At 37.9% G+C, this 16,612-nt stretch overlaps 1 protein-coding gene across 1 annotated transcript in view; it reads left to right on the top strand.

Moving 5' to 3' along the window:
• The window catches only part of FAM135A (family with sequence similarity 135, member A), a 62,099-nt gene that overhangs the window by 3,020 nt on the left and 42,467 nt on the right, over nucleotides 1-16,612 (top strand). The window contains exons 2-9 of the mRNA XM_009876218.1: nucleotides 2,010-2,089; nucleotides 6,172-6,311; nucleotides 6,426-6,496; nucleotides 8,084-8,257; nucleotides 10,929-11,055; nucleotides 11,433-11,586; nucleotides 13,587-13,664; nucleotides 15,909-15,958. Of these exons, the coding sequence (XP_009874520.1) occupies nucleotides 2,010-2,089; nucleotides 6,172-6,311; nucleotides 6,426-6,496; nucleotides 8,084-8,257; nucleotides 10,929-11,055; nucleotides 11,433-11,586; nucleotides 13,587-13,664; nucleotides 15,909-15,958 (874 nt within the window). The remainder of the gene's footprint in view (nucleotides 1-2,009; nucleotides 2,090-6,171; nucleotides 6,312-6,425; nucleotides 6,497-8,083; nucleotides 8,258-10,928; nucleotides 11,056-11,432; nucleotides 11,587-13,586; nucleotides 13,665-15,908; nucleotides 15,959-16,612) is intronic.

Here is a 16,612-nt window from a genome sequence, read left to right as displayed (position 1 = left end):
GCAGGAATATCAACATTGCACCTTTTTCTGTGTTTGGTGCTCCCTTCTTATTTTGCCTTTGCCTTTCGTTTTACCTATAGTACGTTTGTAAGGTTAGAGTGAGATGAAGTAAAATGTCTCTAAACTACTGAGACATAATATAAACCGTACCAATGATTTTGCATTCTTTTCTTAACAAGCAGTGTGCTCTGCCATGACAAGCTAGCCTTCGGCATCACGGGAAGATGCAGCCTGTAATGGTGAGGTGGCAGCTTCTTGGTACAGGTTTACTGCGGATTCAGAAATTATGCTTAAACTGGAGCTGGTAGGAAGTATCTCCCTGCTGAGACTATTACGCATTATAATGTATCATGTCCTAAGTATAGGTGAAATGAGTGTCTAATTGTATGATGGAAGTCACGTGTGACCCACAGAAAAGGAGCACATCAGTGTATTAGATCTCATCCTCCTGGATTAATGTTGAGAGGGCTCTTGTAATCTCCTCAGTTACTTATACTCTGAGAGAAGATGGCAGTGGAAGCTTAATTTTGGGGTTTTTTAAAATGCAATACAAAATGAATTAATTTGCTGTTTATGAATCAGTAAGAAGTATATATGGAATCATGGTTTGACCTGTGGGTTTCTAAAAGCAAAATATGAAATTATTATTTTTCAGTGGTTTAAGTTTTATTTGATTATTTTTTAAAAGATAGGAAACATTTAGCTATCATCTCTTATCTCTAGCAGTATCACCCAGTCGTTAAGTATCTTCTGTTATGAAACATTATTTGATGTGTAGTTTTTTTATCAGACTAAAGTTTACATACTAATTTTGTGGAAGGATTAAATCAAGAATTTTTTTCTTTGGTTGATTGTTGGGCTAGTACACAGTTGAGCCAGTTGCTAGTGAAGTCCTGGCTGCTCAGCTTTAGTTGAAGTATTAGAAGGCAAAATCAGAACAACACAGCTGATAGAGTAGTTTGGATTTGCATAGTGGGAATGATAAAAACGAACCAAAAGACTGTGAGTGCTTGTACGCAGTGAGTGGAATACAAAGGATAAATTGCCTGCTCATGTGGGCATTTAGGACTGTGCTTCTGCCAAAAAGGGCATTTTTATCTTCCTGCTCTCTACTGCTGAATGCTCTTGCTTCCTCCCTTTTGTGGGTGTTCGTGGAGCTGTGTGGTGGGTCGTGTCAGCTCACTGAGGAATTATCTGAAGTGGGATGAGATGGATAGAACGTATCATCTAAGTGTATTTATGGATTCTTGTGTTATGTACAGACTTCTGTAAAATCAATACGGATTACAATTAGGGATTTCATAGATGAAAATCAAAGATGGAGCTGAATAAGGTTGGTTTTTTTTTGGTTGGGTTTTTTTTTGTTGTTTGGTTTTTTTAAATTTTAGTCTTTTAAGCCTTCAGTTCCCGCCTTTGATAGCATAAAGACAGTAGTACTGTGTCTTCACACTGCAAGTACTGCAACATTTTGTCTAGTGTGATCCTTTATTTGCACTTTTTAGTATCTGGTGGCCAAAAGCAATGTAGAGAGTGTTTGGTAGGCAGTGTATTTTCTGGGGATCCTGGAAGGGGGGGCTTGCAGTTTCACGAATAGCTGCTTCAGTGGCAGAGCTGGCTGTAGCAGTCCTGTAGATGTGCTACATGGTAGATCCTTCTGAGGTGGCTGTAGCGTAGGTGACAATCCCAGTTTTTCATTCATTTCAGTTCCCCGGTGTAGGTCCCTGTGTATCTCCATGACCATTTGCACCAGCTCTCGGGGCTGTGGAGGGACTCACTCTTGTGTTGAGGCTTCCTCCTTTTATTCATATTTGGCTGCTGCTCTGGTTACGAGTAAGGAAAAAGAAACAAACAACAGGAGAAAGAGTCAAAATAAGACAGTTTTAAACTTTGTAGTCTTCCTTGCCCTCTTCCTCCTTCCCACTTGCCCATCTTTATTACTGTATTTATCTGTATATGGTAAATGAAATGTACCTGTGCTATGTGTTGCAAATCACTGTCTTTTGCTTTAGCTTTTACCAGATTCGTGCGTCTATGAAAATTCCTCCAAGAATTCCACACAAATTAGAAGCTAGCTTGTTACATGCAACTGGTAAGTGCAAAAACTTGCAGTAAATGAGGTCATGGTCTTGCTTTGCTAATTAAGGGAGTGTGGTTTTTGTCTCATATTGTTACAACTAATATAAAAGCGGGTTTAATTTTGTTATTAACACAATAAAAATACAGATTGTTTCATGATCACCTGCTGAAAAACTAGCTTGTTCTTAGCAGTGAGACTCAGAAGTTGATAACAGAATGTGTTATGGTTTTTCCTCTGTTAATTCCATTTGCTGGTAGCAAAACGTGGTGATTCCTTTTTAGTATCTTCTGGTTTTTCCACTGATCTCTTCAGTCTTCTCCATGTTTCAGACTAAGATGACCAAGATCAAATCTTGTTTAAGTAAATACCTCAAAGTAGTGGAGAAATTCAGATACAGATTCTTATAGAGATTGCTAAACTATTTTGTTTTTTCAAAACGAAGGCTGAAAGGATCCAGTCTTGCTGTTTTCAAACTTGCTCTTTTATTGTCTGGTAGCAAAGTTGAAAACTGATTCATCTCCTGAAGAGAATACCCATTCATTCGTCTTTTTTCTTTTTTTTAACCTGGCACTCAGTTTTGGTGTCTTTGTCCAGGCAAACTGAAACTGGAGAAACCTGTTAGTACTCTGTGAAGCACGCACCGCAGCATGCTGTAGAAATATGGAAAGCAAAACATGAATTAAGTTTTCAAGTGTCAGGTGGAATTCTTGAATGCAAGGAAGAAAAACCTACTGCAGCCTGAGAAAATGTGCTGTGAGGTTACTGAAACCTGAGTTTTGGAAGCTATTTTAAAAGTAACTCCGAGTGGTGCATGAAATATAGATATTGAATTTCAGTCAATCTTCTTGAACGTTTCTTGGATTTATGTTAAATAAATAAATAAATAGTGTGAACCAGGAATATACCACTTCAAAGGCAAAGTTTAGTGTGGTTTAGGGAATCCAGCTCTGCCAAACTGATCCTTTAGTAAAGCATACTTTTTTAATAGTATTGCTTAACAATATATTTAATATTGCTGAAAAAAACGTTTTTTCACTCCATGGTGTATGTTAGAGTGGTCTTCAGTTATTTTTTCAGGAAGCTGCAATCTTTTTAGTAAACTGTGACATATGTGTTAGCTCTCATGTCTCTCGTTATTAAGAATAAAGGATGTAAACATTAACACTGCAATTTGATGAGAGTTTATATCATCAGTGCTGCCCCAAAAGAATCCAAAACCCAGCCTGTGATTGCCTCTGGCCTCTCCTCCTTACTCTGTGCCTTGTTGACACAAGTGTCTGATTTGACCCAGGTACTGGGAAACACATTCAGCTCACAAGCAACGTTTTTTCTGAAAACCAAACCCCTCCAAAGCTGAAAACTGGGGTGATTTTAAATCAGTCTCTTGGTTTGGTTTATCAGGTAGTTACTGATAATGTTTGTGTCACTACAAAGCAGAGAGGAGGGTACAAACTGGTCAGTAAGAGGGTGTCAGTTTGTCCTTCTTGTGGATATGATAGTGCTTGGTCTTGCTGAGGACCTCTGTCTTCCATTCAGTTCAGCTGCTTGCTTCATTCAGCAGAACCGGACACTGTAGCTCTAACTCACGGCTCTCCTCAAGGTGGTGGAATAGCTGGTACCAGTTACAGAGCCTGCTGTAGGCTCTGTGTAGACTAGGACTAAGAGAGTCAACCCACTGCCTGAAAGTGTCTGCAGCTTGTTGACCAGAGAGGAGGCTGGGCTGGAGACCACAGCTCTCGCTCCCAAGAATGGTGTCCTGTGCTGGTCAGCTGCTTCTTCCTATGCTGCCTTCCTCATGTTGAGCTCTTCTAAATCCTTACTCCCTTTGACAGTGTCGAGGTTTTCCCACTCCAGTCCAAGTCATTTTGCCTACTTCTAGTTCTCCCTAGCCTCAGCACGAGTCACCTGCAGTTTCCTTACCTTATCTGTGTGTTATTCTCTCTCCCACATATGGTTTGTTTGAATTCTCTCTTCGTTTAGTTTCCCCAAGTCAAATACACATTCTCAGTTTTTCCGTTCTTCCTGTTCCGTTGCATCACCTTCTGCTCCTTGCCCAGCCCTTCCTAGGTCTTCGTGAGGTCCTGTGATAATTTAAATCCAGTTTTCTTCCATTTGTATTTCTCACGTCCTTCGGTAGCTCACTAGAATTTCTTGGAATTGCCAGAATGAGTATCTTTACAGATGGGATAGGACAAGCCACTTACTTTAGCTCCAGCTGTGTGAATGTCTCCAGGCATTCTTGTAATTCGAAGGGGAACGTAGTCATGCTGTAGGAAGTTAAAAGAAAACATATGTAACTCTAGCCTGTGTGAGGTTATTTGAGCTTTGAGGCTGCCCTGAATTCCTGCTATCAGAAACTTGGGGCTGGTTTTAAGAAAGGAAAAAAAAAAAAAAAAAGGTTAGGAATGAGATGTCTGCTTTCACAGTGCAACACTAAATTAATTCCCCGTTATTTTTCCTTCTCCATTGTCAAGATGTTTTTTTTGTGTGGATAGAAGCTTAGAAATAGCCTTGGCCAGTCAGTGTGAAGCTGACTTGAAAAACAGTAGTTCTGCCTTGTTGACTACACGTTCGTGAGACCTTGCTCTCCACGTAGATGTGGCTCAGCCCTTTCCTGGCATCAGCTTTTCCTCTTCCACTCCTCTCTCATATCTGGGGGTGCCGTTTCGCGTTACACAGAGGTCAGCAGAACCGAGGGCTCTCACTCAAGAGTTCAGCCACTGCAAAGGAAGTGGGGCCTCAGCCATGTGTCTCCGTTACTTCTTTTGTATCAGACGAGGCGGGGATCCCATTTGCTGATGCTGTGTGGTTCTATCAGTTTACGTGTCATGTGAAACCGTACTCGCTCTGCCCTTCACCTGTGACAGGTGTCACGGATATCAGCTGAAAGTGGCATTTTGTATAGGGGAATCAGACTTTAGAAATTCAGCCTTTGTAAGCTTTTTGTCCAGGACGCCAAAATGGATGGTATGTGTGAAAGTACTTCAGCAAAGCCCAGTGTTTTTGCTTTTTTCTAGTTTCTGAAGGGAAGTTGAGCTAAGTTGTTAGGAAGATTATAGAGTGGCAATATTTGCCAGGTGTGGTGATTTTCTGTCAGAGGTCTGTAGACCTCAAATCTGTAAAGCACAAACTTTGCAGATTTCTTTTTTTTTTTTAAGTAATTTATTAAGAATAATCGAAAGAATTTTAAAAGAATGTTTTGCACGCCTGTTTACACAGTCTGTTAGACTTGGTGTTCTGGAAGAGGTTAATGTTATTGAGCCTGCTTGCAGAGGAGTGATAAGAAAGTGTCAGTATATCTGTTACTTCTGTTCTTCAAGTTCCACCTTCTTTTATGTGTTCTTCCATGGGACAGTGCCCATCATGATATTTCCTATGTGATAACCCCTTGCTATTATGCTAAATTCTTCTTCAGTAACAGTTTTAAACCATTCCCTTACTTGTTTCTTCTGCAAGTCATTAACTTTTTTTTGGCAAAGGATTTCCCAACCGTTTATCACATTTTTTCTGACTTTCTGATGAGCAGCCTGTGGACTGAAAGCAGAAATGTCGTATTGGATGAGAAATGTAAGTTTAGGTGATACACTTGGAACTGGTGTGGCCAGAGTAGTATGCAAAGGTCTGAAAGTAAAGAATGAACCGCTTCTGTTCTTGATTAATTCAGTGAAGTGATATATGTCATTTAATTTCTCTGCCATCTAACTTCATCTGTAGGTAATTAAGAATTCTCGGTGTGGTTAAACCTTGTAAATCAACATGAATGCTGGATGAAACAAGGCAGATGTCAGGATTTTATTAGGGTTTTTGATACCTAGAATGTCTTACTCTGATTTGGAATGAAGTAAAAATTCTTCAGTTTGGAATTTATATTAAAAGCAAATTACATTAGAAAAACTGATAGAATATTTCTTTGAAACAAAATGCACTCCTTCCAACTCCAGCAGTTGCGGACCGAAATGGAAACTGCTGATAGTGTTGATGTTACGGTTTTAATAGTGGTCATGAAACTGATAGGAATGATAGTTCCACTTACTAGCTGCTTTGGGGTTTCCAGATTCTAGGCCAATTATATTTATACTTGTTTCTCTTTTCAGCTGCAGAGCTTGCTTTTCCCGCTTCAATTCATGACAATATAGTTTGCAGTAAAACGTTTCAGATTCTTTACAAAAATGAGGAGGTTTCTGTGAACGACGTGATGATTTTCAAAATAAAAATGCTATTAGATGAGAGGAAGGTAATCTCCCATTCTACTTTACTATATTGAGATAATTGAGTCTTTTTTATGTACTATTTGGATTAGTATAAATAAGAGACCTGAAGATTTCATGGTTCTACAATTTCTTTTTAGATTGAGGAGTCTCTTAATGAAATGAATTTTCTGCTAACATTAGATCTGCACTTCACGGATACAGACTATTCGTAAGTTTAAATACAGAAGGTTTTGTTAAAGCCACAATATATGTCAATTTTTTAAGCTGATTAAATCTGTAATTGACTTGGGTTAGGGCTGGGCCGTCCACTGAACGCTGACAGATGCTCTCTAACCCCCTCTCCTTTCCCAAAAAGGAAGGAAAAGTGTGTCCAGCAGGTCTAGGGAAGTTCTCCTCTCCCTCTACTCTGCCCTGGTGAGACCACACCTGGAATCCCGTGTCCAGTTTTGGGCTCCCCAATTCAAGAGAGACAGGGACCTACTGGAGAGAGTCCAATGGAGAGCTACGAGGATGATAAAGGGACTTGAACATCTCTCCTGTGAAGAGAGACTGAGAGAACTGGGACTGTTTAGCCTTGAAAGGAGATGACTGAGAGGGGACCTTATTAACGTATAGAAATATCTGAGGGGTGGGTGTCAAGGGGAAGGGGACAATCTCTTCTCAGTGGTGCCCAGTAATAGAACAATGAATAATGGGTTTAAGTTAGGACATAGGGAGTTCCACATCAACATGAGGAAAAATTTCTTTACTGTGAGGGTGTTGGAGCACTGGCACAGGCTGCCCAGAGAGGTTGTGGAGTCTCCTTCTCTGGAGACTTTCAAAACCTGCCTGGATGTGTTCCTGTGTGGCTGCCCTAGGGGATCCTGCTCTGGCAGGGGGTTGGACTAGATGATCTCTAGAGGTCCCTTCCAACCCCGAACATTCTATGATTCTATGAGGCAGAGAGACTTAAGGATTGGGAAAAATAATAAAAATAAAACAGCTGTAATGAATAAGGAAATAATAAAAATAATAAACTATATACAAATACAGTATTGAACCCAACTACTCGCCACTATGAATCCCCACTGATGCTGCAGAGCAGGCGGCGCCAGGCTCGGTGGCAGAGGGGAGCTGGATACAGGAGCTGGATTCAGGAACTCGGGATCGGTATCAAAAGCATGAGATCAGATGGAGCCCTCCTCAGATGCCGGCCACTGAAGAAGAAAAAGAGGCCTAAACCCTTGTGATCCCTCAAGTTTTTATACTGAATATGATGTGTATGGAATGGAACGCTCTTGTTGGTCGCTTTTCTTGTCTGTAACTCACCGGAGGTGCAACCTTTTACTTCCTTGTGACCCCTCTCACTACCCGGCACCCCCAGTGTGGCACACAAGAGCCAGCAGTGGCCTTGGGCACTGTAGGAATAAGTACAAGCAAGAGCCTTTCTGCATCCCAGTCCCAGGCAGTAACTGCAAACATCAGGTGTTATCACTGCCAGTAGCACACACTGTCTGCAGAAACATGCTGCGAACTTCAGAACATGTAGTCTTTAAGAAGACACTGAACAGAGAGGCAAAACTCTCTGAGCAGAATTGCTTCTGTTTAGCTCTGTTTAGTCTGTTAAGATTTCATGACTGGTTTGTCTCATTCTGGTTTGTTGTTGTGGGGTTTTTTTGTATTTTTTTTTCCCTGGGAGAGATGCATTCCTAAGTATAGATCTCTGCTAAATTGCTATCTGTGTCAGTTATTAATAACTTTCACTTTAAATATGATTGTTCTAATTGTATGTTGTTCTATTTAAATTTCTCTTTAGACCAGATGACCTGAGCACACTACAGCCCATTAGTAGCCGAACTTTAAAGTTGCACTTTAACTTACACCGAGGCCTTCATCATTACGTCAATGTTATGTTTGATTACTTCCACCTTTCTGTCATATCGGTTATCGTCCATGCTTCTTTGGTCGCTCTGCATCAGCCATTGATAAGGTAATCTCTTGCTAATAAAATCCAAATAAATTACTGAGTTTCCAAATGGAAGTGGTATAAAAATAGAATACTCTAAGGAGTCAAATCGATATCTAATATAGTTTACTTTATGATGATTTTAGTTTACTTATGATGATTTTGGAATTCAGGGCCCAGGGGGATGAGGAACAACTTGTTTTCAAAGTTACATGAAACAAATTTCAGTTTGTTTTTAGAAATAAGAGTATGTATTGTAGAAGAGAGACAATCCCCAAGACCAGAGAAGAGTAGTAATGTATAAATATCTGTATTTATATGTGTAAATATATGTATTTATACATATAAATACACATGTATGTAGATATCTATATTTATACATGTGTATATGGTATCTATATTTATGCATGTATATTTATAAATGTATAAATATGGCTATGTATAAATATTTGTGTATTTTCTTAATCGGGAAGATCTGCTGGTCACTGTAGCTGGTGAGTGGAGTAGGTGCCAGTAATACAAGGAGGGCATCTTCTGTCTGTCTGCTCTCTTCGCAGTTTTCAGTTACTGCTGTCATGGCAATGGGGTCTGCACATGATGCATTTAACGTTTTCTAAAGTGGACTTGGCACCACTTTTTCTTTAGCATATCCGTCTGCTTTCGTTCACGATCTTCAGATACTCCATGCTACGTCCCCCAGGTTTTTTTCACATTCAAATACAGTCTGTGCCATAAATGTCCAGACCTTTAGCTTAAGATATTCCTACTGCTTGTCCCTGACTTTACGTCATGGAAAGCCATGTCTCTGTGTGTGTTAAACAGCTGTTCTGTGTAGTACAGCTGTGCTGCTTTGGAGAGTTCAGCTGGCTTTTTGTCCTTTTTGTTTTTTTTTTTTTTTCTTTCCAAGTTGGGTTGTTTTGATGGTGTATTTTAGGCATGATTATATATAGTAACTGAACCGGCACATCTGAAGGGGTGGCATTATTTGGGAGAGGAAATAAGTACTGAGAAGGTAGGAGTTACCTTAACCTAGTATAGTTGTTGAAGACTTTATCTGTTAAAATAATGAACTTAAAGTAGTAGCAGACATGTAAAGCGGAAGTTGTCACACTGTACCATGACTGAAATTCAGGTATTTCACCTTTATTTGTCCTATAGCTGTAGGATCAAAATTCACTGAATTGTCAGAAAATGAAAACTAGATTTTGTCAGAATTTTGAGTCAGAAATGTATTTCTCCCTACTGACTTTTTAAAAGGTTGCGGAAATTCTGACTTATTTTTTCTTGTTTCTGGTTTTTCAAGCTTTCCGTTTCTGGCTTTTCATACAGTAATGCCATTTAATTTTAAACCTCAACTTGATATAGGTTGTGTAAGGAGATATTGAAACAAAACAGCAACTTCGTGCTGCTTGCATTATCTTCAGAATAGAACGTTACTGGTGTCTACAAAATTATTTTAAGGATCCAAGTTTTCCTTTAAATAATTTTTTTTCAGATTTACAGTGTTTTATTTCAGCTGAGCTACACCATAAAAAATGTGTGAATGTGGCATTTCAGGACATAGTTTAGTGGTCATGGTAGTGTTGGGTTGACAGTTGGACTAAATGATCGTAGAGGTCTTGTCCAACTGTAGTGATTCTGTGATTCAGCAAATGATTGAGAGTTGCCATATCCATATCTGGCTCACTTTTCTGGAACACCTCTTTCTGAAAAACCTGAACATGGCAGACTTCACTCACCTTCATCCTTTGGCCTTTCCTGGGTGACAGTTTGCACCTGCTTGGGTCACGCTCAGATTACTGGCACCACTTCCTTTCCTAGGGGGTTACTTTTTGAGTGTTGTCATTTTCAGAGTAGCATCTAGGTTGACTTTCTTGTGTGAACAGCTGATATTGACACCTTCCTTGCAAGAGAGGAGATAATTCCGCTTGGTTACAGCCCTGGAGTCCTGTACAATCTGCTCTTTTTATGAAGCTGTCAGCGCTTATATCTGCCCATTATCTGAAAGTCCTCACTTCCTGTGTTAGTTCGTCTTTCATTTTTCTTAGTTCTTTTTTCTCACAAGGCTACTGTTGCAGGATGCTCTGTTCTCCCAGGGATTCGGGATGGGCTCTCCTCCTCAGCAGGCAGAGGTCAGGCATTCCTTAGGAAAATAGTGATGGCAGTTTCTGTGACAGCTTTCCAGCTGCTCGCTGCTGCTTCACTTTTAGGAGGTAAAGTCCCCACAGCAAAGTTGGCAGAAGATGAGTGCTTCTTACTGTTGTGGGTCAAAATTTATCTCCATGGTTTCAACTTACAGAAATATTGTTGAAATTGAGATATCCATTGGAAATAACGAGGAAGAGCTCCCACAGGCCTCTGGCACAGAGCTTGCTGACCTTCATGGTCAGAGATGGCAACAAAACAGTCAAGGGTAAAAATTTCTTCAGTTTCTCCAACTAGCTGGAGATGTGCTTTGAAGAAAACCACTTCAGAAGCGCTGCTCCCCTCTTGTGACACCAGAGACCTGACTGAGATATCTGGGCCATCCTGAGGGGTTTTCAGAGGGCATCCCACCATGCTAGGAACTTCTAGGATCTTACTGTAGGTCCTTGTTTCTACTACTTGTCAAGGAAGATCAGGATTTTGTTTAAACTATGATGGTGTTGTGACACATAGCGTGTTAAAATTAATAGTTGATCTGTGCTTTTTGCAGTTTTCCTCGCCCAGTGAAGAATACGTGGTTGAACAGGAATGCACCAGCACAAAACAGGGACTCTGTGATTCCTTCTCTTGAAAGCGTGGTCTTTGGCAATAACTACACGAAACAGTTGTCAGCAGATGTAAGAATATATGAGTTTAGTATTCTGTTTATATTTTATTGGGCAGCGTGAATTTTATCCTTTGGGCAGCAATATTACTTGATAAAGAACAAGCTTTGTTAGGGTTACTTTGGAGTGCCACGTGATATGGAAAATGAGAAATTTTTTTGCAAAAGGCAGTGTTACGTGCTTCAGGGACAGGCAGATGAAAAGCTTATGGTATTAAGCACTTAACTTTCTTCTTTAATCTAATGCAATCCTTTGGAAATCGAAAAAATATGGATGAGATTTTTGAAAAGAGGCAATTTGCTTATCTATCTTTTTAGTTACCCTGTTAACGCTTCATTTATTTTACAGAATTAGTATGTGTCTCATATTTTTTCTTTTCTTTTTTTTAGGGTTGCAGTTTTGTTGTTTCAGAGTCTTTCCTCAGCCATGCCTATAATTTCCACTATACGCTTTGTGCCAGTTTGCTTCTTGCTTTCAAAGGGTTACACAGTTACTTTCTTATGATAGCCAAGGAGCTCCCCTCTTCCCACCGAATTGAACTGGGTATGTTGAATTTAATAAAATGTATCACTTTCCTGACAATGTTTATTAAGAATACCCTTCTTCTAGACTAAACTAGCATTGGTTTTGTACACCTTGTATGTCTAAAATCTTTTTGCTCCAACTGAGCTTTAGTATCTCAAGAGAAAAATAAAAATAAAGCAGTACTGTCACTTTACCATTAAGATGAGGAGATGAAAATTGATGCAGGTACTTTTTTTTTTTCTTAATTTGTCCAGTTATTTCAGATCATTGTGTTTAGTGGTGAGAAAGTCAGAGAAACTTTTAGCTCGAGTGGAATGCTGCACTTGTTTGTTTGTTAAGAGGAAACATTACATATTTGTATAAAAAGTGGAACTCTGTAGGCTTTGATTTGAGAAGAATATTACAATGGAGATTTATCTGAAAAAAGGCCTACATGAAGAAATTGCTTCTAGGTCCGATTTTAGTGTAACTTTTTAGACAGGCTCAGTTACCTATGAATTATGAAAGCATTATGAAACTGTAAGGTTGGAAATTGAGATATGTAAGATATTTTAAAAATATGATGTGGTCAATTAGCTATTCAAAGAATGTTTCACTTATATATTGCAAAATGCAAAGCCATTTTTCAAAACCCAATTTTTTTTAGAGGGAAGAAAGAACTGAGTTACGAATCTGTGCAGTGAAAAATACCAGAAATTGAGGCTTTCTCTTTATAGAAGCAAAAATGCTGCTACAGCTGTGGTGCAAAGAATATTTCTGTGTCAGTTATCTTAATCTTGATATGGAGGGGAACACCCTATTAAAGGAATGACTCAACTCTCTGTCTTCCTTTTAAGGACAAAATGTGCTTTTTCTATTTGGGAAACAACAACTATTGTTGTAAGGATAGGCTTAACTGATCTCGATACTTAAATGTTTCAGATAGGACCTTCAATTCTCCTAAAACATTCCTACATAAAATATAGGTAATAGAAAAAAGCCCCGGCCGTTGAGTTGCATGGTTGGGTTGTATGAAGCCACCAAAATCATAAGCTTCAGTGGAACTTGAATCAGTCCTTTTGTCATTTCTCTGGGTAATTTAGCTTACCTCTAGGAATGCAAGCTTGAACAGAAATACTCAAAATATATGAAGAGAAAATTACTACTTACATTTAACATCCATTGTACCTTTTCTGCCTACAGTTCGTTTCCTGTGTCGTGGAGGGTTTTTTTGTTACTTTCTAAGTCTCTGCTAGAATTACTTTGTTTTCTTATTTGTAAATCTTTTTTTTCCCATTTATTTCAGTTATTTTGTGTATATGGTGATTGGGACAATTGATATAACAAAAAGGACTAATAATGTAAATATTAATTATGCTAATATTGCCTGTTGCTCATGAAAAATAACTAATGCCTACCATTAATACTACTTTTTCAAAACCCAATCAACAGTAAAAAAAAGAAAGAAAAAGCTGTGTTTCTGTGCTGTCTTTTAAGAAATTGAAGCTCTCTGGAGTTCACAAATTACACAATTGTCATTTGCATTTATTTTTCATTTTTCAAGTTAACGAACCATTTTATAGTGGTTATTCTATGCGTGAAGTTTAAATGGGCATTGCAGAAGAGAATCTCAAATCCTGTTTAAATCCCAGAATTGTCACTTTTTTTGTTTTAAATTAAATTATTATCTCCTTAATTGTATTTCTTCTGTTTGCTTTGCTATTCCTCTGTCATACAATTTTAACATAAGACAGTGATTTTACAGAAGCATGTGCAGACAACTGCTGGACTCGATTACTGTAATTGAACATATAAGTGGTGTTGGTTGCAGGAAATAACAACTGCTAGCTTAACGTGTATCACGAGTGACATCTAATCGGGAACCTACACTAAAATTATATGCTTTCCTGTACTGATCTAACTGCACTAATTGCTAGGCTAGCAATAAGCTTTTTTTACTAACTTTAAGGCAAGTAAGAAATCACAGATGGATAAAGGAGTGTAGTAACTAGTCATGTGTGTGCAATCCCTGTAACTAGCCAAGGCCAGCATGCAGGTCCTTTATGAACGCCTTCTCAGAAGAAAATATCCACGCACCCAGAGAGACGCCTACCTAGGTATGTTTTCAAAGCAGGTGATATAACCCCTCAGATTTTTGATTAATAATATAAACTACTCCATTCTTAAGAATTTAAAATAATACGTTCTTTTGTGAACAGGAGCACTATTTCACCCTTCAGCCATGTTGAACTCTGATGAAGTCTGCAGAATTGAGCTACTTGTTTCTAGACTGAATATAGATAATAAAATGAGAAATTATTACTGGGTTTTTAGTTCAATGTTGTTCTACTTCACTAAACAAAAGCAACTGAAGAACTTAGTTATCACCATCTAAATAAAATAGCTAATAACTATAGTTTCATTTAATTAATTGCATCCTCAATTTTTTTAGATAATTAAAGATTAATACCTCATCTTCCTGAGAAATCTTTCAGATTGCTTCTGGTAGCTTAAGGTTTAATTCTTCCAAACACTTCACAAGACATTCTCAAAGCTGAACATGCATTTGTCTGTATCTAAATGGCCACTTCTCCCTTTGGAGAGTGTCGATGCTGGCCTGATGCGGCACAAAAGATGACAGTGCTCTTTAAGCACAAGGAAATTTGTGGTGACATAAGAATAAAATGGCAGTTCAGTCTCACAGTGGGGACAATGGGACACCAACTTAAATCATCTATAACTATGTTTGATTTTATTTTAGAAAGAAAACAAAACTATTTTTTAGCAGAGCCAGCAAAATTGCATCAGATGTTTGCTGGGTGAACATTACTGCTGTAGAATGTTAGTATTTCATTTCCTTTTGCCTTGTATTAGCTTTATTCTCTCTTGGGTTTTAATATAACATTATAGTTTGGGATTTTCCACAGTGATTTTAGACCTCAGAGTTTTAAGTGTTGTTCAAAGCCTGTTCTTATTTGCAGTCTGACAAACAAGAGAAATAATCAGTTTCGTATCTCATGAGAAAACAGTCCATTTTTTTCACAAATGACAAAAGTTGTGTGGCCACAAACACATGAAAAGTAGAATCATATCTTAAAACTGTTTTCATGTATTTTCAGAATAAATGTCATCAAGTCCTATTTAGCTACTACAGGTGTATATAGTCTCTTTCAAAAACATTTCTAGCCTTTTTTTCTGAGAATTTCATGCATTTCTGTGATTTGCATATTTTCTCAGAACTTTGAGTTCTGAGGTAATTTTTTTGGCATTAAATTTAAACCTAAGTATAATGGATGGAGTTAGCTGGAAATCAATATATACTTACCAAATTTAGGTGATGTAATTAGAAGATAAGTTGAGTAAACACACTGTTGCTGTTCTGTAAACCTATGTTCATTGTCAGTATCTTAAATTTATTATTGCAGATTTAAGGCATGTTTTGTTGGTGTGTGTTTTCAAGAAACACTGCAGGTTTTTACATAATACTATGTTTCAGAAATTAATTTAAATATAAATACTTGTTACAGAGAATTTTAGGGTTTCTAAATTGATCCTTTGTTACTACTACCTCAGATGTAGAAGGAAGTCAAAACATAGTACCAAACTATTATTTAATTCATCAAATTCCCTTAAATAGACCAGGAATGGTCTATTTCCATGACAAGGAAAACCGTGAAGGAGTAAATATATTTTCTTTATTAATAAATCACTCAAGGTGCAGATCGAGTTTAAGCTGCCATACTGTGGAAGATTGATTTGCTCTTATCATTGAGCTATTGAGAGAAAGATCAATTAGAGAACAATTAGAGATCAATTAGGGAACAATTCTCAATTAGAGAAAAATAGAATTCTTCAGACTATTAAAGAATTGCATGTATATCCATGTAACTCACATCAGATGAATGATATACTTGTATAAAAAATGTTATTGGAAAAGAGATCTCTGGAAAATCTGAGGTAAAAGAAAAAACATATTACCTTGATTGTGAACGCTGACATTGCTGCTGAATAGTTGAGCAGCTGTCAGTGGGTAATCTGCAAAGTGTATCATTTAAATTACAGTATTTTCAAGTATAATAATTTTGAATGGGAAATTGTTATCCCTGATAAGGTATCATGGTAAGTGATCATGATACTCATTTGCAAACTTTTATTATTAATCTTATTCTATCCTCAATCTCAGAAATTATGAAGAATTTATAATTTAATTGATTTAAAGTTTACTGTGACACTCTAATATGGCTTCAGGTTTTATTTGATGGGTTCTTTTTCATGTTTTAAAATTGTTTTGTGAGATAATTGACTTTACTCTGCAACTTGGAAAGTACATTTTTCAAGGATGTGTCCTCTCATCTTTCCAGAAAACATAGATGTAGAAGTTCGTCTTACAGAATTGTGTGAAGAAGTAAAGGTAATTTTTTTCCCCATATATTAAATAAATAACTATAAAAGTAGAGTATGCTGATTTCATATGCTACTTAGGAATAAACTGTTTGATTTCAGTGATAACATCCTGTGGGTTTTTTGCCATACTTATTTCAACTCTTCCTCATTCAAAGAGAGATTGCTCAACTGACTCCAAAACTCAACTACTGATCTGGTGGCTTCGCATGTCAGTACTACCGGTGGTAACTTTTGTGTATTGTGAAACTGAAGATTATAGAAAGATGGATTAATTGTGTTAAAATCACGTATTGAATTTTCTGCATTTATAATTTGAATTCTTTGTTTTGAATGGTGTCAAATAACATCAGGAGATCGGGCAGTAGTAGTGAGTTGTACTAAAGTAGATTCTCCAAGCCATCACCTCGTCTGGAAGGATTTACCCTGATGCCGTCTCCTCCTTCTGTTTCCCTGCACTCTCAAGGAAACACTGTCCATTTCGGATTGCTTAGAATTGTCTCCTCAGCTCTCCTTAGTCAGAACTAGCTCCAGCTGAACAGTTAAAACTTCCTTGTCATAGCGAGGTTTTAAAACTGCTTTTGAAGATTGTCCTTGCTTTGTAGCTGAGCGGGCCATGTGCCCAGCTTTGGAGGAGCAGTAGCCTTTGCTGTAGTAGTAGTGC

Source organism: Apaloderma vittatum, unplaced genomic scaffold (genome assembly GCF_000703405.1).
Source record: "Apaloderma vittatum isolate BGI_N311 unplaced genomic scaffold, ASM70340v1 scaffold179, whole genome shotgun sequence".
Lineage (NCBI taxonomy): Eukaryota > Metazoa > Chordata > Aves > Trogoniformes > Trogonidae > Apaloderma > Apaloderma vittatum.
This window is presented reverse-complemented; position numbering and strand designations above follow the sequence as displayed.